Here is an 18,428-nt window from a genome sequence, read left to right as displayed (position 1 = left end):
ACATATTTAAATATATGTTACTGTCTCTTTAAGACACCCGAAGAGTGTTCCTTCCTGTATGTTCACTGGTAGCAGGTTCCAAACAGACAGCTGACCTCCCCCAGCGATGATATCCCTTCCTGTAATGTGGGCCTTCCGCAGTAGTGTGAGGTGCTGGCGACACCGGTCTGTCCTCAAAGCGGTTCCGGGGGCCTCGGACAATAGTGTTTGGCGCTGGTTCTCTTCCCCAAATCGCAGCGGTGTCACAGGCATGGAGGAGATACTGACGAGGGTCGTCGCACCGTTACCTACATACGAAACTAGAGAGAAATACCCGCCTCCCCCCGAATCAAACAGCGTAGACTTTATGCGCTTCTACACAAGTCTCGACAAAGAAGACAAACACAGTTTCCTGTCAAAGCTCTCCAAGGACTTCGGAGTTGACCACAAAAGCGCCACGGAGCTCGCCGTGAAGCTGCTGGACACTCAGCTGCGGGACCTGGCGACCATTTTGCAAGTTGAAGACAGGCTTCGCTACAGCTTGACTCCCCGTTATAAACAGCTGCTCAATCACATAAGCAAGGTCGAGGGTGGAGTGAAGTTTCTGGTAGACCTCCGCGCCGATGTGCTTGAGATAATCTCTTCTAAAGGCAGCGAGAGCCCACACATCAAGGTAATGCGTTTGTTTACATTCTCTACGGGTGCTCGCTTGAGTCAAAACAGTGCGCGTTTTTAGCGTTTGGGGGCTGTACAGGTGGCATTTGTGAGTGAGGCAGTGGTATGTGACCATTAACTCGATTGAAACAGTACTCCGTCGTTTAAATAACAATCTCTGATAACTTGAACCCAAATTAAAACTGTAATGTGTAACCTTTAAGCACTTAAAGTTGCTAAATTAGTTCACACAGCATTGATAAAGCCCATTGTCTCCACACAACTCTCTCTGTGTTTGTCAGTATAGCAGTCAGGGTTCTGGAAATCCTTGAAAGTTTGTGAATTTGAAAAAAAAAGTTTTTGAAAATAGACATGGGTCATTGAAAGTGCTTGAATTTTGTGCAAGAAAGAAGTTGATATTTACGTCTCCCTTATTCATTATGACGCCACCTACTGTTTCATGCACTCTGTTAATGTCAACCAAGGTGTTGGAACCTTGAGCAGGGTTGAGATCTCATGTCGTCATTCCCACATTAAAGTTTTATGGGAAGGCAGCAGTTCCAGAAGTGAATTTTACTCCTCTAAAAGCCCGGTTATAAGCACTTTGACGGGATAAATGGACTCTTGCCACACCTGCCCTTCCCTGCATACACCTGCATACTCTGTATACACACAAATGCTCCCTCAGTGAGGTATACAAACAGTATACAAATAATGTTCACATCAAAAGTCCAAACTCAAGCAGAATGCTCATTAGTAATTCATGTAAACATAATAATATGAACTCAGAATAGGATTAGTAGTCGGGAGTATTGTTGCACATGTAATCATCTTGTTGTGTGCGGTATTTCTGACCAGCACCAATTAACGTTAGGCATACGGCAGCCACCTACACAGCTCCAGAGCCATGAACTTCACCCTTATTATGCCCCCCCTCACATGGTTCACATTTCACCACAGCTTGTGTGCCAGTGACCTTTGCTCCAGTTTATGTTCTGAACTGAACTGAGTCTTGATATGTGGGTTTTTTCCCATTCCTCATAATAGTGGTTTAGAAAACAAACGGAACAGACGGAAATGGCTGGAAGATTTTCCAATATATCCTGCATTTTTTGCTGCACATCTTTGCCAAACTGATCAACTTACTGTACTGTGCTGCTGCCTTCCACTGTGGCTTGAGTTTAAATAGACCCTTTGACGACGTCTCAGTCTGTATATGAAGAATCAAGAGCCTCTCTGCTGCTGCAGCAGCAACAATTATTAGAGAATGAAGGTTGAAAGAGTACAAATCAGGCACGTTATGAATATTTTTGAATGACTCCTATGAAGACAAAGTGAAAATGACTTGAAAAGGAGAAAGAGAAGGGAAAAAATGACATTCTCATTCCACACATGTGGCTCTCATGCTCTTTATCCCAATTTAGGTCGGGTTTTTTTTCGGCCACCTATTTTTCAGAAAAGCCACCTCTTCAGTCTCACTTACCTCATTGTTCAGTTATTCATGTTCAGTCAGGTGTAATTACAGTGATCAGTTCAGTTCAACTCTGAAATGTAGCAATTCCCATGCAGCCTTTGACATTGAATTGGAGTTTTTTATTTTTTTATTTTTTTGCTGTCATGTGTCGTGCATGTTTAAGAATTCAAATGAAAACCCACTCCCGTCACAACGATGGCCTGTTTTTCTTTTCTCAGAAGCATTATTCATATTAAAACATGCTCACCTATTTACTGCAACACACAATTTGACAATTTTGACAACTAAACTAAAGGATTGTATCAATGCTCTGTATCTGTATGAGTGTAATCATTTCTTTCTGCCGTAGTTGAGTGACAAAAGAACAATCCAAATAATGTGATCGCTTATGCTTGTGATTAATTTTGTGTTAATATGATGTTACTGGGTTACATTTGCAGGAATGAAAAAGGGTCCAAGTTTAATAAATGTAATTATTACTGCTCCTTTTAAGTCATAACCTGTTGTTATGGTTCTGTTAGTGGAATAATTATGGTAGCCCTGGTCTAATTGGTGTGATTGAGCAAAATATAAGCGCACATTCTTATCAGTGAAGTATCGTTATTCAAACTCCATTACTTAGTTATCCATATAACACTTAATACTTCATGATGGTATGGCTTTGAATGATGGCTGTAAACTTCTGGTGGACTCCCGCTGGCCATGAAACGGCAACGGTTAGAAATCGACCACTGGTTTTTATAAAAAGGTTTTGTGCTGGTGTATTTCTCTCTATGCCAAAGGCCACCGGCAGCTCTTACAGCACCTATAATAATAGACGTTATAGAAATTCAGAGTCAACAAAGTTTCTATTTTTGTATTGAAAGAAAAAAAACACTGTGCTGCTTCATGGTGGCTTTCTCTAAAACACCAGTGTCCACTTCTCACAGACACTAAATAAAATGTACACTGCTGGTTTATGAACCTATAGTGAGATACTTAAATTAACATTAAACCATTTTACCCTGAGAAGCTATAACTGCCCTCACAAAAAAGTTTTTCGTGTCATTTATGTTATTCGATTGTATCTCTATTAATTCAATTTCTTAATTGTGCAACAGTTGGCTTGACTTTTGCTGTGTTTGGACAAGAAATGCAAGAGATATATCACTAAACGCGGCACCTCTGAAATGAGACTGACATAGCCCTCGCCCTCCTTTTGATCTGTATGCATGTTACCATGGCAACCACAATAGTTAATCAGACACTTGAATGTTCTCTGTCAACAAAAAAACACACCAGTGCAGAAATGCAAGAAATATCTGTCTGTTAATCACACATCTGTCACACTTGGTAGGCGACTCAGTCAGGGCAGCAGTATGAGCCGTGCTGACTTTGACATTGTTTTAGGGTTGCAGTATTTCCTGGTTTCTTTGTTCTATGTAACAAAGAAGTCATTGAAATCAAAACTGAACAATTCTGGCTCGTGGGACAAAACAAGACATTTTAGAACATCATGATTTCCACTTTTGGAAAACGTAATTGCAACCCTACATTGTTTAGATAAAAAATGCAATGGAACGGATGCAGGTGCTGTTTTACAGTTGAAAGCCTTTGTGCCCTTGATGTCACGTCATCAGTTGTTAAGGGCTATTGCCTTATATATTTTAAATGCATTTACTGCACTTTTCTAACAGGATCGCTCCACTCCTGCTCGAAATCTATTAGATTTCCTGCTGAGACGTGTTCTAAATGTATATAATAGCAAAAAACAGAGACCCACTGTCAGCTTTTGATGCTTAAAAAGGTCTAAGGCTACCTTCAGACTCTTGTACTCTTTGACTGCCTTGGTTCCAGTTGTGCACACAGCGTGCTCTGGCTGTTGTTAATGCTCGAATTGATTGAGAGCAAAATGTCACGTATGAGGCTATTATTACGTGGGTGTGCCGATTTTATGTGTATAAAAAAAAAAAACTTATTGGACTGTGGATTTTGCAAGCAACACTTCAAATTCTACTCTAGATTAGTCTCTCTTGGCCGGGTAATTGATTTGGAACGTTTGTCCTCGCGCTGTATACCTACAGGCCCTTCATTCATTCTTCATCTGTCCACACACCAAGTAGGTGAAAGATCTACAAACAAATGAGAGATGTCATTGGAGTTGGGCTTTTTGTTTCCACACAACGAATCAGCGAGGCTATTTTCACCCTCCACAGACACCGACTGTCAGGTTGTCTGACAAGTGGCAGGCAGCCAACTAGTGTAAAGGTTCTGGCGCCGTCTGAGCCTGACCTGCACACATTTTGGCAGGGGGTTGAACATTTGGCTGTGGACACTCACACTCTTCCATTCTAGCAATGCAGTGTCTTATCACTTTGTAGAATCACATTATAACCACAGCCCAAGGCAGAGAGGGTCCTTGTAGCGGAGGCTGCGTCGGTGCATTGACACAGCTCACACAGTCAAAAGCTTTATTTTCCTCCCTAATAGAGTGCAGGATTTTCCACCTTCTCTCGCCTTACCCGAGGTTTCAAATACTCATACAGCCCTCCGTTTCCAAAGACTTCCATCTTCTGCCAGGTCAATGGAGTACACATCTCTGTGTGGCCGCCTTTTTGTGCGGATCAGAATTGGCTGCCCAAGGCGAGAGGCTGCACTCGCGCAGGAGGTTGAAGTGCTGCATTTTCTGCAGAAATGCCAGGCTGGAATTATCCACCATCAGAGATTATTTAACCTTTGGTGGCCTGTGAAGTTTGAGGAACACAAACACAAACACAAATACAAACTTGTGTGATGATAAATATACATACATATACACATACATTTTCATATATATACATATACATATACATACAGTATATACACATATATATACACATATATATACATACATATATGCATACATGTATATGTATATATACACACATATATATATATATACGTATATACACATATATACGTATATATGTATATATATACACACGTGTATATATATATATATATATATATATATATGTATGTATATGTATATATGTATGTATGTATGTATGTGTATATATATATGTATGTATGTATGTATGTGTATATATATATATGTATGTATGTATATATATATATATACGTGTGTATATATATACATATATACGTATATATGTGTATATACGTATATATACATATATGTGTGTATATATACATATACATGTATGCATATATGTATGTATATATGTGTATATATATGTATGTATATGTATATATATGAAAATGTATGTGTATATGTATGTATATTTATCATCACACAAGTTTCTTTACATACTCTTGATTTGCTTCTCACTCCACAGGAAACTGTGGAGTCGTGAGACCTCTCAGCTGACTAATATAAGGTCTGATGGAGAGTTTCTCACAGACGACCTTTCCTAGTGGGCTTTCATACCATATCTGTTTTTGAGCTTGTTTGTATAAGGTATTATTATAACTGATAAATGGGCATTAAAGCCAGCTTGAAGTGAAATCATCCTATAGAACAGCCAATATAAGCAGTATTTATGCGTTCAAGTATGTGTGTGTGCGCGCGTACACGTGCCGCCGTGCACTTGTTTGTGTGTTTGTGAGAGATTTGCTTCAAATGAAGTCTGACCTTTGCGGGAGGACAGACCTGCTTTGAGATGGCAAGTTATTTATTGAAGTGCCTTCCCTACACCCATTGCGAGCTCTAACAAATCACCACTCGTAATGTGAAAACATTCTGACTCCCAGGCGACCGGAGACCCAGCAAAATGTGTAAAATATGGACCATGGAATTTTTAATAACCCATTTAGGCAAACTTAGGCTACTTCCTGTCAGGTAATAAGATAAAGCTTGTGAGGTCTCTCAATTAAAGAGGCTGTGTGAGGACTGTGTGTTTACACAGTGCTTTAGAGAATACTTTTATGGTGTTTTATGTCTTTTGGATATAAAAGAACGAGAAAATGGTCTTCATTTTGCTACTTTTTCGATTCCCCAGAGGGCTGGAAACCTATTATAACTGATAATCCTTTTCATGTCTATCATGTGCATATGAGATAAACCTGCATACCAGTATAATGTACACTATAGCTGCCACTGTATAAAAGAAAAGGCAATAAATCCCCAGTCTGTAAATCATGACAGACGTATATAATGCGGTCACTGTTTTGATTGTCATTTGGAAATGGATGGAAACTCTAAACTCTTATCTCTCTCCTCTCTAAGGACCTGAACGGCACACTGAAGAGCTTGCTCTCCGAGTGGTTCTCTGTCGGTCTGCTGCGCCTGGAGAGAATCACCTGGCAGTCTCCGTGTGAGATCCTGCAGAAGATCAGCCAGTAAGTGCGTCCGTGCAGTCGGAGTTTCTCTCCTTGTTTCACTCCCTCTTTCATTTAATTGTAATGTTTGCTTACAGACAAATTACACGGCGTGAGAAATGACAGTGGATGCTTGTGCAGTGCACGATGACAGTGTTGCTCTATTTTTCCACTCGGCTTCAAACTTGCTGCTATGTTTAATAAAATATGTATTTTTTAATGAATAATAATACATTTGTGTATTCAGTATCGAGCTGTTTCACACAAAAAAAGCTCTGCTGAATGGAACCTGGGAGCTGGTACTGAAAGTGCTTTTACATCTATACGGGTTGAGAAGGTTGTTGTGTTTTCTGATGTATGCGACAGATACAGACACTGAAGCTGTGGTGAAAGATCACCGTTTCGCTTGTTGTTGTTTCATTTGGTTGCATGACATGCACAGATGGCGAGAGCTGTACTCTCAAGAGGAGCAGTGTGGCTGCTCCAATTTGATAATGTGCCCAAAATGAAAAGCAAGATTTTCCATGATGCAAATGCACTATTCATATATCCAGTGTGACCCAGGCCTCAGTATTATCTTACTCATGTGACCACATAATACTCACCATCACCTTGCCTTTCTAAAACACAGAATGAATGGACACAGCATCAGCTTACCAACATCAGTTACCATACAGTACTAGGAAATAGGAATTAAAGGATTAAGCTCACACATTAAATTGACCCTGGATGCTACTATTTTAGAGTGTAAGAAAACCTTCACGTTGTCCTAATGTTCAGAGCATTTAAAATGTCAGAAACACCGGAGCCTGTTGTCTGAGTCTGTCAGTTACTCTGATTTGTCAGTGACATTAATACATTACTGCTGCCTTCAGGAAACTAAGCTCAATAGAGCCTGTGTTTACTTTGTTCATGTCAATTTACACTAATTAAACCCTTAAACACACCTAGACACATTTTTGTGTTTTTGTCTTTTAATTTCTTGAATATTTTATCCTTTTTTCATGCATATTGTTAAAGATTTATACCAGGTTTATGGCTTTTATGAGTGTTCACCATTTTTATTTTTATGTATTTGCCTTTTTTAGTCTATAGTAAACAACGTTAACTAAAAATACTGTTTTTTCATGCAACGTGACAAGTACTTGGCAATTTAAGGGTTAAAAACTTATTTTACCTACTTGAAAACTTAAAACATTAATGTTTGGTATGTATGATGATGACTGATAATATATAATATAGGATAATAATTATTTATACAATGTTTTTATCACTTTTATCGTCTTTAGCACATTTTGGCATATTTTATGATACATTGATAAAAATAATAATGCATATAAACAAATGTTTCTGCTAATCTTTCACATATGCCAGGCTGCAATAATCAAACCAAAATTATTACGCATGACGTTTATTGAAAATAAATCATTTATTGAGTTTTTTTTATACCATAAAATGAAGGTGCATCATGACAAAAATGTGGTTAAAAATTAAAATTAATATTTAATATGTATGTAAAGGACTTATGTTGGTTTAAAACAATACAACTAACAATAATAATAATAATAATAATAATAATAATATTAATAATGATAATAATAAAGGATTATACCATTTTTTATGAATACTTTTTGGTGCTCTAGGCATGTTAATGTAACTTTTTGAAGGCGCATCTAAGGGTTAAATCATAATTATGAACAGATCCCTCAAAGTGGAGGCTCAGTGAACTGTCAACTGAAAGAGTAACCGTGAGCTCTCCGTTAGGTACGAGGCGGTGCACCCTGTGAGGAACTGGGCTGACCTGAAGCGCAGAGTGGGGCCGTACCGCCGCTGTTATGCCTTCACCCACGCCGCCATGCCGGGAGAGCCTCTGGTTGTTCTGCACGTGGCCCTCACCGAGGACATTTCGGATAACATACAGGTGAGAAACTACTGTCGAAATTGGTCAGTGCAGTCACACACATTTGGGATTGACTTCTTTGTTCTTTGTTGCAGTATTTGAAGGATTCCCTGCAAGGTCACTGAGAATGTTAGAATAATGCAGAATAATTACGAATAATTGCTTTTTTTCTATTATTAGAGTATCGTCCGCGAGTTCTCAACTCTGGACTCGGAGGAGGACGTTAATAAGATAAATGCGGCCATCTTCTACTCCATCTCCTCCACCCAGGCTGGTCTACAGGGTGTCGAGCTGGGCAACTACCTCATCAAAAGGGTCGTGCGAGAGCTTCAGGTGGGTGTGGGAGAAGTCAGAATGTGCTTGTCATGCAATAATAAAACAATAAAACTCCAAATATTTGTTTACCAGCAGTGGATGGAAATACAAAATATCCACAACTCAAAACGGATCTAATAAAACTCTGTCCTGTAATACACTAAATCTCTCAGTCCTCTTCAAATGAAATTGCCAGTTAATGCTTGTAACAACCAAACAATGAAATCACACAATCAATGCTTTTTGTCAAGCTTTTCTGAGAACGAACCACTTGTTTTTATCTTCTTCTCACTGGTCTTTAAGGAAACTACCATTTTGTTTATGGAAAAAACCCCAACAACGATTGCTCGTTTAACTGCATCCAAATAAAATCTAAGACCTCTCAAGAGGAAGAAGAGGCTATGTAAACATCTGTTATCTTAACACAATAACCGTAAAGTATCCAGTTTTATCAGTGAAGCTTTTAAACCGCCCTGTCCCATTATGGCTAGATAATAGTGTCTTATCGTGACACATGTACTGATACAGCTGGAAGCTCCTGCAGAGCACTGCTAACCTCCTTCCTCGTGGTGTCGTATCAGACGGTGCTGTTTTGCACAGTGCCTGCATTCCAGGAATAAAATGCTTCACTCCAGAACTGGAGTCCTGACTTTCAGGAGTCGTGGTTCGACTTGACTCGGACTTTGACTACATTTGGACTTGGAATTTGACGATGAGGACTTTAACTTTAACTTTTTTTGTTAATAGACGGTGTTAATTTGGCACATTTTGAAATTCAGACAACACTAACGGCGCTTTTTCCGTCATACAGTTCCAGCACTACTCTAAATTTAGCCATTACTTCATCGTACTTGCTCAGCGTGGGCATGCGTCGCCATAGCACGGCTGTGTGGCGCTGCTGTGACGTCGCTTTTATACACGACGCAAACACACAAACCGGTGACGGGCAAAGCAGTTGTTTTCAGTTTATTGAAACGTTAGAATCAACAGTGAATTAAAAAGATGACTTCAGTACTTCCTACGTGTACGGAGCGCAGACTCCATCTGACACTGTGGGAACGGGTTGTGATTCGGCTCACGATCGCCAGATTTCATCAGTGCTGTCGTTAATAGACTCCTCTGTTAAATATTGAAATTTTGGATATTTTCTTGCTAAAATGTTGACGATGAACGCACCCTGCAATTTATCATTGTCTTTGTTGTCATTTATTTAAACTTTAATTTACTGAAATATAAACCTCCTACTCGTTTCACCGCTCACTTATACCCACACGTGAATGTATGCGCGCACAAAAAGAGGCAATAATGAAATGTCATCCATCCCTGTCAACGAGAGCAGGAGCCCTTCATGTCAGACCACTTCAGCTACCACTTGTTAAACAATTGGATCAGTGAATGAGAAAAAATCAAAAGCCACTCTACCCAACAGATGGGGACCCGCTCTTCATACTGTATCGTACAAAAAGGGGGGAGAAAAAATCACATATCAAAGCTTTAAGATGCTTTATTCATACAATGGCACTTCAGTGCCGTGCAAACACTTTATCCGTGTTTGCATGGCAACACGCGGATCAATGAGTGTGCTTTCTGCTTCATTTTGAGGCTGTGAAAGCAGGTTATCGCACTGTGCTGCTGACAGTCCAGTAAGAAAATAGGTGTTTTATTGTTTTGCTTTTCTTACACAGCCCTACAAAAGCGCAGAAGTACAAATCAGTGACACTGAGACGAGTTTTCAGGCAGGCATTAGATATGTAACCGTGTCATAATCGCAGTGTTTACTATTCAATATGTGATTTATTCACTTGATTATGATCATTTGGCATGACCATATGGTGATACGTCACAATATCTGTGAAATGAAGTCAACAAAGTCCTCCTTTGAAAGGTTACATTCTTTTCACCGCTGTGCACCACTGTCCTCCTGTCAACTTTGTCTTCAGAGAGTTAACGTCCGTCCACATTAGTCATGAAGTAATGACACTGATGAGTCAAAGTGCCAAAGAAATCTGTTAAATAGGGATAAAAAAAAAAAAAAAGAATACATATTGTAGATCTGTGGTGTCAAATTGCCGGCCCGCGTGCCATATGCGGCCCTCAATGCCCCCACCTAATATAATGTGTTTAAACACAATATGATACTAAATAAGTTTGCTAGCAGTATTTTTTGTACATATATATGTATGTATGTATATATATATATATATATGTATGTGTATGTATATATATATATATATATATACATATATATTTATATATACTGTATGTATGATTGACTGTTTTAGATTTATTTCTCTGTTTTTGATATTCATAGATTTCTTTTGTCATTATGCTGAAAGACACATCGTTTCATGTCAGAACAAGCACTTTCACATTGAAATTCTGTGCAATATCATCATGAATATCTTTATGATGGAATATTGTGATGATTGATTGAGAAGTTTTAGCTCATATTGCCCACCTGCTCCAGAACAGTTGTGTTTTCCCACTTTGATTCTCTAGACCGGCCCCCTCTTGACCAGATTAGTCGTTCATTGGCCCTCAGGTCATTTGAGTTTGAAACCCTGCTGTAGATATTTGGTCCCAATTTATCGACAAATCCGGACAAAGATTTCTTGTCATTGTGATGTTTTGCGCTACTCCAAGTTGTAAGGTCTTTAGTTTGTGTGTGTGTGTATGATGGTTGGCATGGTAACCAAATATATCTCAATTGAAGTTCATGGTGTCCACAAAAATAATAAAAGAACATTCCGCGTTGTCGCTGCAGTGTCACGGGTCGTGGTCGCGTCACTTATCCACCACCACTTATTCCCTCACTTTGAAGGGAAGAGCTGTTCTCAAGAAAAATGAAAGGGTAGCCTGTGTGTGTGTGTGCGTGTGTGTGTGCGTGTGTGTATTTCATCCAGAGCTCCCTGCAATTTTATGATCCTAGTGGGAATCTAACCCCTAACCCCGGCAGTGTAAGTGCAAGTCTCTGCCCTAGAGGCTACACAAAAACCACAACCAGACTTGTTTCCTGCAGAGGCCCTGTCTTCCTGACATTAAGGTGAGGAGAGGAGCTGCGCAGCCACAGAGGGCCCACTATGATGATGGATAGATGATGGAGTGGAAAAGAAAAGGTCATAGTTGTGATTTAAGGTGAGGGGAGGAGGTCTCGCTTGTCTTTGTCGATTAGACCCGGGAGCATAGTTTTGGCACCACTCCCCCTTTTTTCCCGCTTGTTCTCATTCTTGTCTTTCTCATCTGTCCTTGTTTTTCGCCGCCTTTTCTCTGTGAATTCCGTCCACTGCCAACATGCAAACAATAGCAGTTAAAAGCAGAGGTTGAAGTGATGATGACAAGATGAGAGGGAAACGCAAAGCGAGAGCAGGACATGCGGCGTAAGACACGCCCTGGGGTTTTTTCTTTTTTTGAAGTGAAGGAAGGGTGAAATGAAGAAGGAAGGAAAGGAAAAACAACGTCGCAGAGGGAGGCAGATAGACGGCAACATGTCCCTCCAGGGGATATCTGACACTTTCACTTTCATCTGCAGCCTTTCATTCTTCTGCCCAGCACATCACTCCATCACTTATCAACCAGACACAGGAGCACAAACACAGACAGGCAGAGAGTGTGCGTGTGTGTGTGTGTGTGTGTGTGAGAGAGAGAAAGAGGGAGTGTCTTGTGTTTTATGGGTGGCCTAGACAAAACCGACACGAGGAGAGGATGAGGGAAGAGGAAGGACAGAATAAGAGGGAAGGAGAGACTGTATCGTCCATCTCCATCACCGGGACAGGATCATGAGACAGTGGAGGTGATTTGTAGTGCTGTCTGAGGGAGTAAAGGGTCAAGCAACAGCCTGAGCACAAAAAAAGAAAAAGAAAGTAGTGGTTAAATGTTTAAATGGTGAGCTTTGTGCCTCTCATCTCCTTTTAATTCTGCTGTTGCAAAAAGAGATTCCCTCTGAATTCTAATGGGCATCAAATCTCTGCTGCCTCATGTCTCGTTTTCTCCGTCTAACATTTTGTTTTTTTATTCTTGTCTCAAAGCGGCTTAACTCAAAGTCTTTTTTTTTCTAATCTTATAACACCTTTTAATTAAAGGAGAGTGAAACCGTTTTGGACTGACCTCACGTTGAGCATCCAAAAAGATACATATAATAAAATTTTCACAGTATTGTAATCCCTTAGAAAACACATGTTTCTTATAATTTCATAGATTCACCCCTCGAACACCTTTTTGAAAGAGTCCATTGTGGATGAACATTGTGCTCCGTCACACATGAGCTGCTTTAATGACAGTCACTGGCAATTAAAAAGAAAAAAGAAAAAAAAAAGGGTTCATCATAGTTATTGTCTGGTGGCAATGGCGGCGTGATTGCATGCACGACGCGACGCTGGTGTGCAATTTTGTTGTGGAGTTTATGACCTCAGAGTTTCATACTCATTCTGGTTCACATTTTGCATAAAAATACTCTTCAGTTGCTTTAAACACACTAACACATAGTGCATAGCAAATATTGTACACATTAGATTCAGACCTTTGTCAAATCAGTTTACACAATATGCATTAAGCCTATTGTACTCGCTTCTGTAGCACACACAAAAACAGTGGTGTCATTCACACGCTGCACACAGTTTTATGTCAAGAACAAGAGTTTGGAGTTTGAATAAAAACACAAAGATTTGCTCTGAAAAAGTTTCAGAAGTGAATTCTAATGCTAAAAAATAAACACTTGTTGCCCCTGTGCTGCCGCTGTATAGACCCTTTCATTGTATACAAACATTCCAAGCCTAGCGAGTATGTATGTCCACGGTCCTCCACCAAATAATTCTGAATATGTTCTTTTGTTGCCGATTTAAGGACCGCAAACAATACCTAAATAAATAGTCTGATAGATTGGGATTGGGTAGATGATATTAGCAAGTGTCCAGCTATTCACTCTTACCTTAAAGCTAAACCTAGCCCGTACACGCGAGAAAGTCTATGTGCATACAAGTCTTACAAGGAACTGTTAGCACTGTTAGCACACTATGTTTACTCGTCAACGTGCTAGCCGGCCGGCAGCTAACTACAAGCTAGTTACAGCCTTTTAGATTACGATGAAAGAGCTAGCTACGGCTTTTTCATCGTAATCTAACAGAAAGAGCTGATAAATGATAACTTACATGAAATGAAGTGAGCACTACAAACGCCAGCCTCTTTGACTGCAGTAGCATCACCACAGTCTTCTCTTTTTAATGCTCGGAGCCACAGACGATGTCTATTTTTGTTTTTGAAAGGGATGAGATCCTGTAGGGATTCTGAAGAACTTGACGAGTTCTTCAGAGTGTGTTTTCTGACCCCAAACTGCGCACGCACATTTCTGTGACGTAGCTCTCGAAAGGGTCTATACATCGTGTCATACTCTCCTCTCCTCTCATGTCTTCCAGAGCGAGTTCCCTCACATGGCCCAGTTCTCCAGTCTGTCACCCATCCCAGGCTTTTCCTCCTGGCTCCTGGGTCTCCTCAGCCAGTACAGAAAGGAAAGCCGGGGCTCTGACCTCCTCTCCGAGCAGGAGTGGAAGGAGGTGGAGCAGGTCACCGTCTCGTCCTCGGGAACCCCGTCCGCGGACGCCCTCCGCAAGCTGATCGGCACCAGCGAGTGGCTGCGCTCAGAGAGGCTGACCCGTGTCCTGGAGCCCATCCTGATGCGCCTCTGTGCCTGGTACCTCTACGGGGAGAAAAGACGGGGCTACGCTCTCAACCCGGTGGCCAACTTCCACCTGCAGAACGGCGCCACCATGTGGCGGCTGAACTGGCTCGCCGACACCAGCCCGCGGGGTGTGGCGAACTCGTGTGGCCTCATGGTGAACTATCGCTACTTCCTGAACGAGACGTCTAAAAACAGCTCCCTGTACCTGCAAAATAAGGTTGTGGTGGCGTCGGAGCAGATCGTCGGACTTGTGTCGCAGTTTCAGAAGAACAGCAAACTGTGAGGGAGAACAAAGACGAGGAGACGCCCAACAGATGTCACAACATGTGCACTGACTGAACTTTATTGTCATTTTGTTCATCTTTAATTGAAACGGACATTGGCTCATCTTGTGTTTGAACTGAACTCGCGCTCGTCCCTTCTTCTCTACACTGAGAGTATCGGCTTCATCTTTGTGGCCCCCGATGCATTTTTCCTTGCAGAAGGTGTTTGATGTTGTGTAAGTGTTTTCCAGGCTGAGAGGGACTGTAGCTAATGGAGCGCGAGACATCCATCAGCGCCTTTCTATGTTCGTGGATAACGGTGTGTAATCGTGTAAAAAGTGAGTGCAAGCTACTGGAAAAAAATGATGTTTAGATGCGTTGTGTCTCACTGCGAACACGTTGTAGAATTTTGATTATTTTCTTTTTCTCTTTGGGTTTACACGCACTCGCTGGCGTGACGTCTCCGGAAATATTTATTTCTTCTAAAAGAACTAAACGAAAGCTGCCTTGTCTTTCCACCGAGTGTCATTTATCACTGCTCATACTTCACAGTTGACTGTGCTAACGCTGATCCACTGAGTTGGAGCCTCCTGGTGCCTCCAATCAGGTGGTAGTTTTCAGATAATTTTGACTGCACACACACACACACACACACACACTACTAACCTCTCCAGAGAGCCATCACTGATGTTCTAACTACTCTGTACAGGTGCCAAGCAGGGCTCATACCAGCCCACACCCCATTGTTGTGAAATAATATATCACAGCAAGTTGACTGTGAAATTACATTTTATCTCTCCAGGGAGCCAACCTTTCTTTTCATTTTTTTTCATACTCTCTAACCCCCCCCCCCCCCCCTTTTCCTCTGCCAGTGCTGCTCTGTGTCCTAGAAACTAATGGAGTGAGAAATAAAGTTAAAGTACAAGGCTAGATTGATGGTGTTCAGTTGTGAAGAGGGGGGGCTGGGGTAGGAGGGAGGGAGAATAAAGAAGCATAAAAAGGACAGTTGTTTAAAGGATGCCCTTGAGAGACAGCGTCGAGTGTCTCTGGAGATATTGGAAACAATAAGGGGCCCAATACATCTCTGTGCACTGATGCACTGTGTGTGTGTGTGTGTGGACCTGGCGAAGAGCGACTCTGTCAGCTGTGTCTCACAATGGAGAAGGATGAGCACTGTGGTGTGGGTTGCCATGGAAACGGCAATGACATATTCACACACTTGTTTTGATTCACCTTTGCCCAGACATGACTGAAGGTAGTGACCACAGAGCGAGAGAGAGGCTAAAGTCCAGTAGTTTTTAATTATAAAAATCCTAATTTATTATGTCACACAGCGACACTTTTCTCCAAAGCAAGTCAGTTTGGTATTTCCACCGGGACCGAGAAGACAAATTGCTCACATGGCAAACGGTTAACGGCACTGAAATTTGATTTATAGACGTCTGCCACTGCTAAATGAAATGATACAAACCTCCACTGGGGAGACTTTTCAGCGCATGAGTCAATTACTACAAATAACTGATTGGAAGGCTTTTAATTATTTATTTTTTTTCAAAGGTGCTGATGATAAGAGTGCTAATCATGTCCACGTTCCCCGTGTTAAATAGAGGTAATTTGAAAACTGCAGCTCAAACGACCGGTGTCTGAACATTCAATTACATCCTGAGCAGCAAAAACACGATGAAGCTTTAAAACATCTGGGATGAAAAAATGCAGTGAATTTGAAATGCAATATTTGAGCTTATGTGGCTGCACTGACAGTTTCCACAGTGGAGTTTTGTGTTTTGTACATTTTTAGGACCTAGAACACTGACCTTGTGAGGACCAGTAGTCCTCGTGGAGACCAGAACCTGGTTTCTGAGGAAGTTTAGAGCTAAGATTTGAACTGAAGTTAGGTTAATTAATTGGTTATGATTAAGATAATACTTTTTTTTTTAAACTGTCCAAATGAATGGCAGTCAATGTAGACTCCTTAGAAGAATAGCTATACCAAACCTTTTTGTTTGTTCTTTGTGAGGAACCAAAAAAACTTTCAAATAATAGGGAGTGAGTTAGAATTGTGTTTAGGTTAAGGTCTAAAACATCTGTAAAACTGCTCTGGTTCACTTTTTTAGCATCCACTTTATACATTTACTCATCAGATATTACTCTCCTAATTCTTAGATTAAATGGGCTTCTAGCATACGATTCAAAGATGATTTTCACCCTAATTGATTTGTTTTTTTTCTGTAATAATCTCACATGTCTAAGCTTTCTTTTCAGACCAAGATTTTACATACAGAGCCTGTAATTGTGAAGACATACTCCATTTATTTTGACAGAAAAAATAGGCCTTGTATGGAAGAGGTTAAGATGAGGGGTCCTGGGGGCCAATAGGCGTCTAGTCTGGTCAAGAGGGGGCCGGTCTCGAGAAAAAAAGTGGATAGGAATAACATTTCAGTAGCAGGTGAGTCAATATGAGCTTCAAATTATGGCACAGATGATGTTTACTTCACAATAAAATCAATTAGGACGCAAAATAAATCAATAGCAATATTAAGAACTAAAATTAAGTAAATTATAACGTGGACAACTGTAATTAAAAGACCAGATTTTCATTGTTAAATAAAATGGGCCACATGTGGCCCGCGGGCCACCAGTTAGACACCTGTGGGTGAGTGTAAGGGGCTAGTGGGAATGGATTATGTCTATGTGTGTCTTCACTATGAATACCTGTGTGTGTGTGTGTGTGTGTGTGTGTGTGCCAGGCTTCATTTTTATCTAATCAGATCGCAGTTTTGTCACATTTCCAACACAGCAAATGTTGATAATGGATTCACAGCCAAGTTCAATATTGTACAGCTCTGTTTTCTGACACGTCTTGGAGCCAATATTAAACAAAAAAAGGCAGCAGAAGACCTAATTACAATTGATTAGAAACTGTCTGCTGTGGAAATTCATGTCTCATCTAAAAATAAGTCGGTAATTCAGACAGCCATAGATGAAGTGTACCTGTGTGTGTGTGTGTGTGTGTGTGTGTGTGTGGGGCGTTGGTGCGAATCATTTCTTGTCCCATGATCAGAGGAAATTGCCTTACAAATGAAGCTAATCAATTTTTTACACATTAAAGTAGCCAGAGGGAAAAATCTGAGAGTGGTGGCCATGACATTTTTATGTTCTTGTTCAAAGAGTGGTCCAATTATATTGGACAAAAGGATGTTGAAGATGGAGCTGAAGAGGAAGTCCACACACACACACACACACACACACACAGAAGGTTCAGAGATGTTGTGAAGGAGGACATGAGGACAAGATGGAGGCAGATGATCCGCTGTGGCCGAGAGAAGATTCAGAGATCATCTGGTGGTACGTGGAGTGGAGGGACTGTATTTACCAGGTAAAATATACAACAACAACTAATCACCTTATCTCTACACCAGTGTGTGAAATATATGTGAGGAAGAGGAGGATGATGAGAGCAAATTATCTTATTGGGAATAAATCTGCCTCCTGTGTTTTAACGTTTAACGTGATAACTTACTTACCTCAAGAAGTCAATATTTTCTCAGGTGGTTACATAAAAAGTTTGAGAACCACTCATCTTGTCCTTTCAATGGCCTGCTCCGATTTGACCGATGCCAAGACAGTTCAGAAATAGAAAACTTGCACTGTGTAAGATGCATGCAACACAATGGTGTGTGTCATCCCAGGTAAAAGAAAAGATGTAGAGTGTTGCACTTTCCCAGAGATATTGATCAACAATTATATTTTTTTTTGTAAAAGCCGAAAACAAGCCAATGTCGAGTTGGTGTGTGAAAATGTGCTTGTGGTGATGAAAAAGGCCAATTTTGTGAATCAATACAGCTGAAAAGATGCTGCTACACTGGGTGAGTT

At 40.7% G+C, this 18,428-nt stretch overlaps 1 protein-coding gene across 1 annotated transcript; it reads left to right on the top strand.

The window, feature by feature from the left end:
• The first annotated feature begins 66 nt into the window (after positions 1–66).
• Positions 67–16,245, top strand: mlycd (malonyl-CoA decarboxylase). The gene is made up of 5 exons (XM_058645468.1): positions 67–652; positions 6,315–6,427; positions 8,171–8,327; positions 8,487–8,639; positions 14,030–16,245. The coding sequence occupies exons 1-5, from the start codon at positions 107–109 to the stop codon at positions 14,573–14,575; spliced, it is 1,515 nt and encodes a 504-aa protein (XP_058501451.1). The 5' UTR covers positions 67–106; the 3' UTR covers positions 14,576–16,245.
• The last annotated feature ends 2,183 nt before the right edge of the window (positions 16,246–18,428 follow it).

Source organism: Solea solea, chromosome 12 (assembly GCF_958295425.1).
Source record: "Solea solea chromosome 12, fSolSol10.1, whole genome shotgun sequence".
NCBI lineage: Eukaryota > Metazoa > Chordata > Actinopteri > Pleuronectiformes > Soleidae > Solea > Solea solea.
The sequence above is the reverse complement of the archived record's forward strand: the minus strand, read 5'-3'. Positions and strand labels throughout refer to the sequence as shown.

Bases quoted from the DNA above. Each gene is read 5' to 3' on its own strand.
- mlycd (XM_058645468.1), top strand. From the start codon at position 107: ATGATATCCCTTCCTGTAATGTGGGCCTTCCGCAGTAGTGTGAGGTGC. The intron at 8,328-8,486 runs GTGAGAAACTAC...TTCTATTATTAG, and splicing joins ACATTTCGGATAACATACAG to AGTATCGTCCGCGAGTTCTC. The intron at 8,640-14,029 runs GTGGGTGTGGGA...CATGTCTTCCAG, and splicing joins GGGTCGTGCGAGAGCTTCAG to AGCGAGTTCCCTCACATGGC.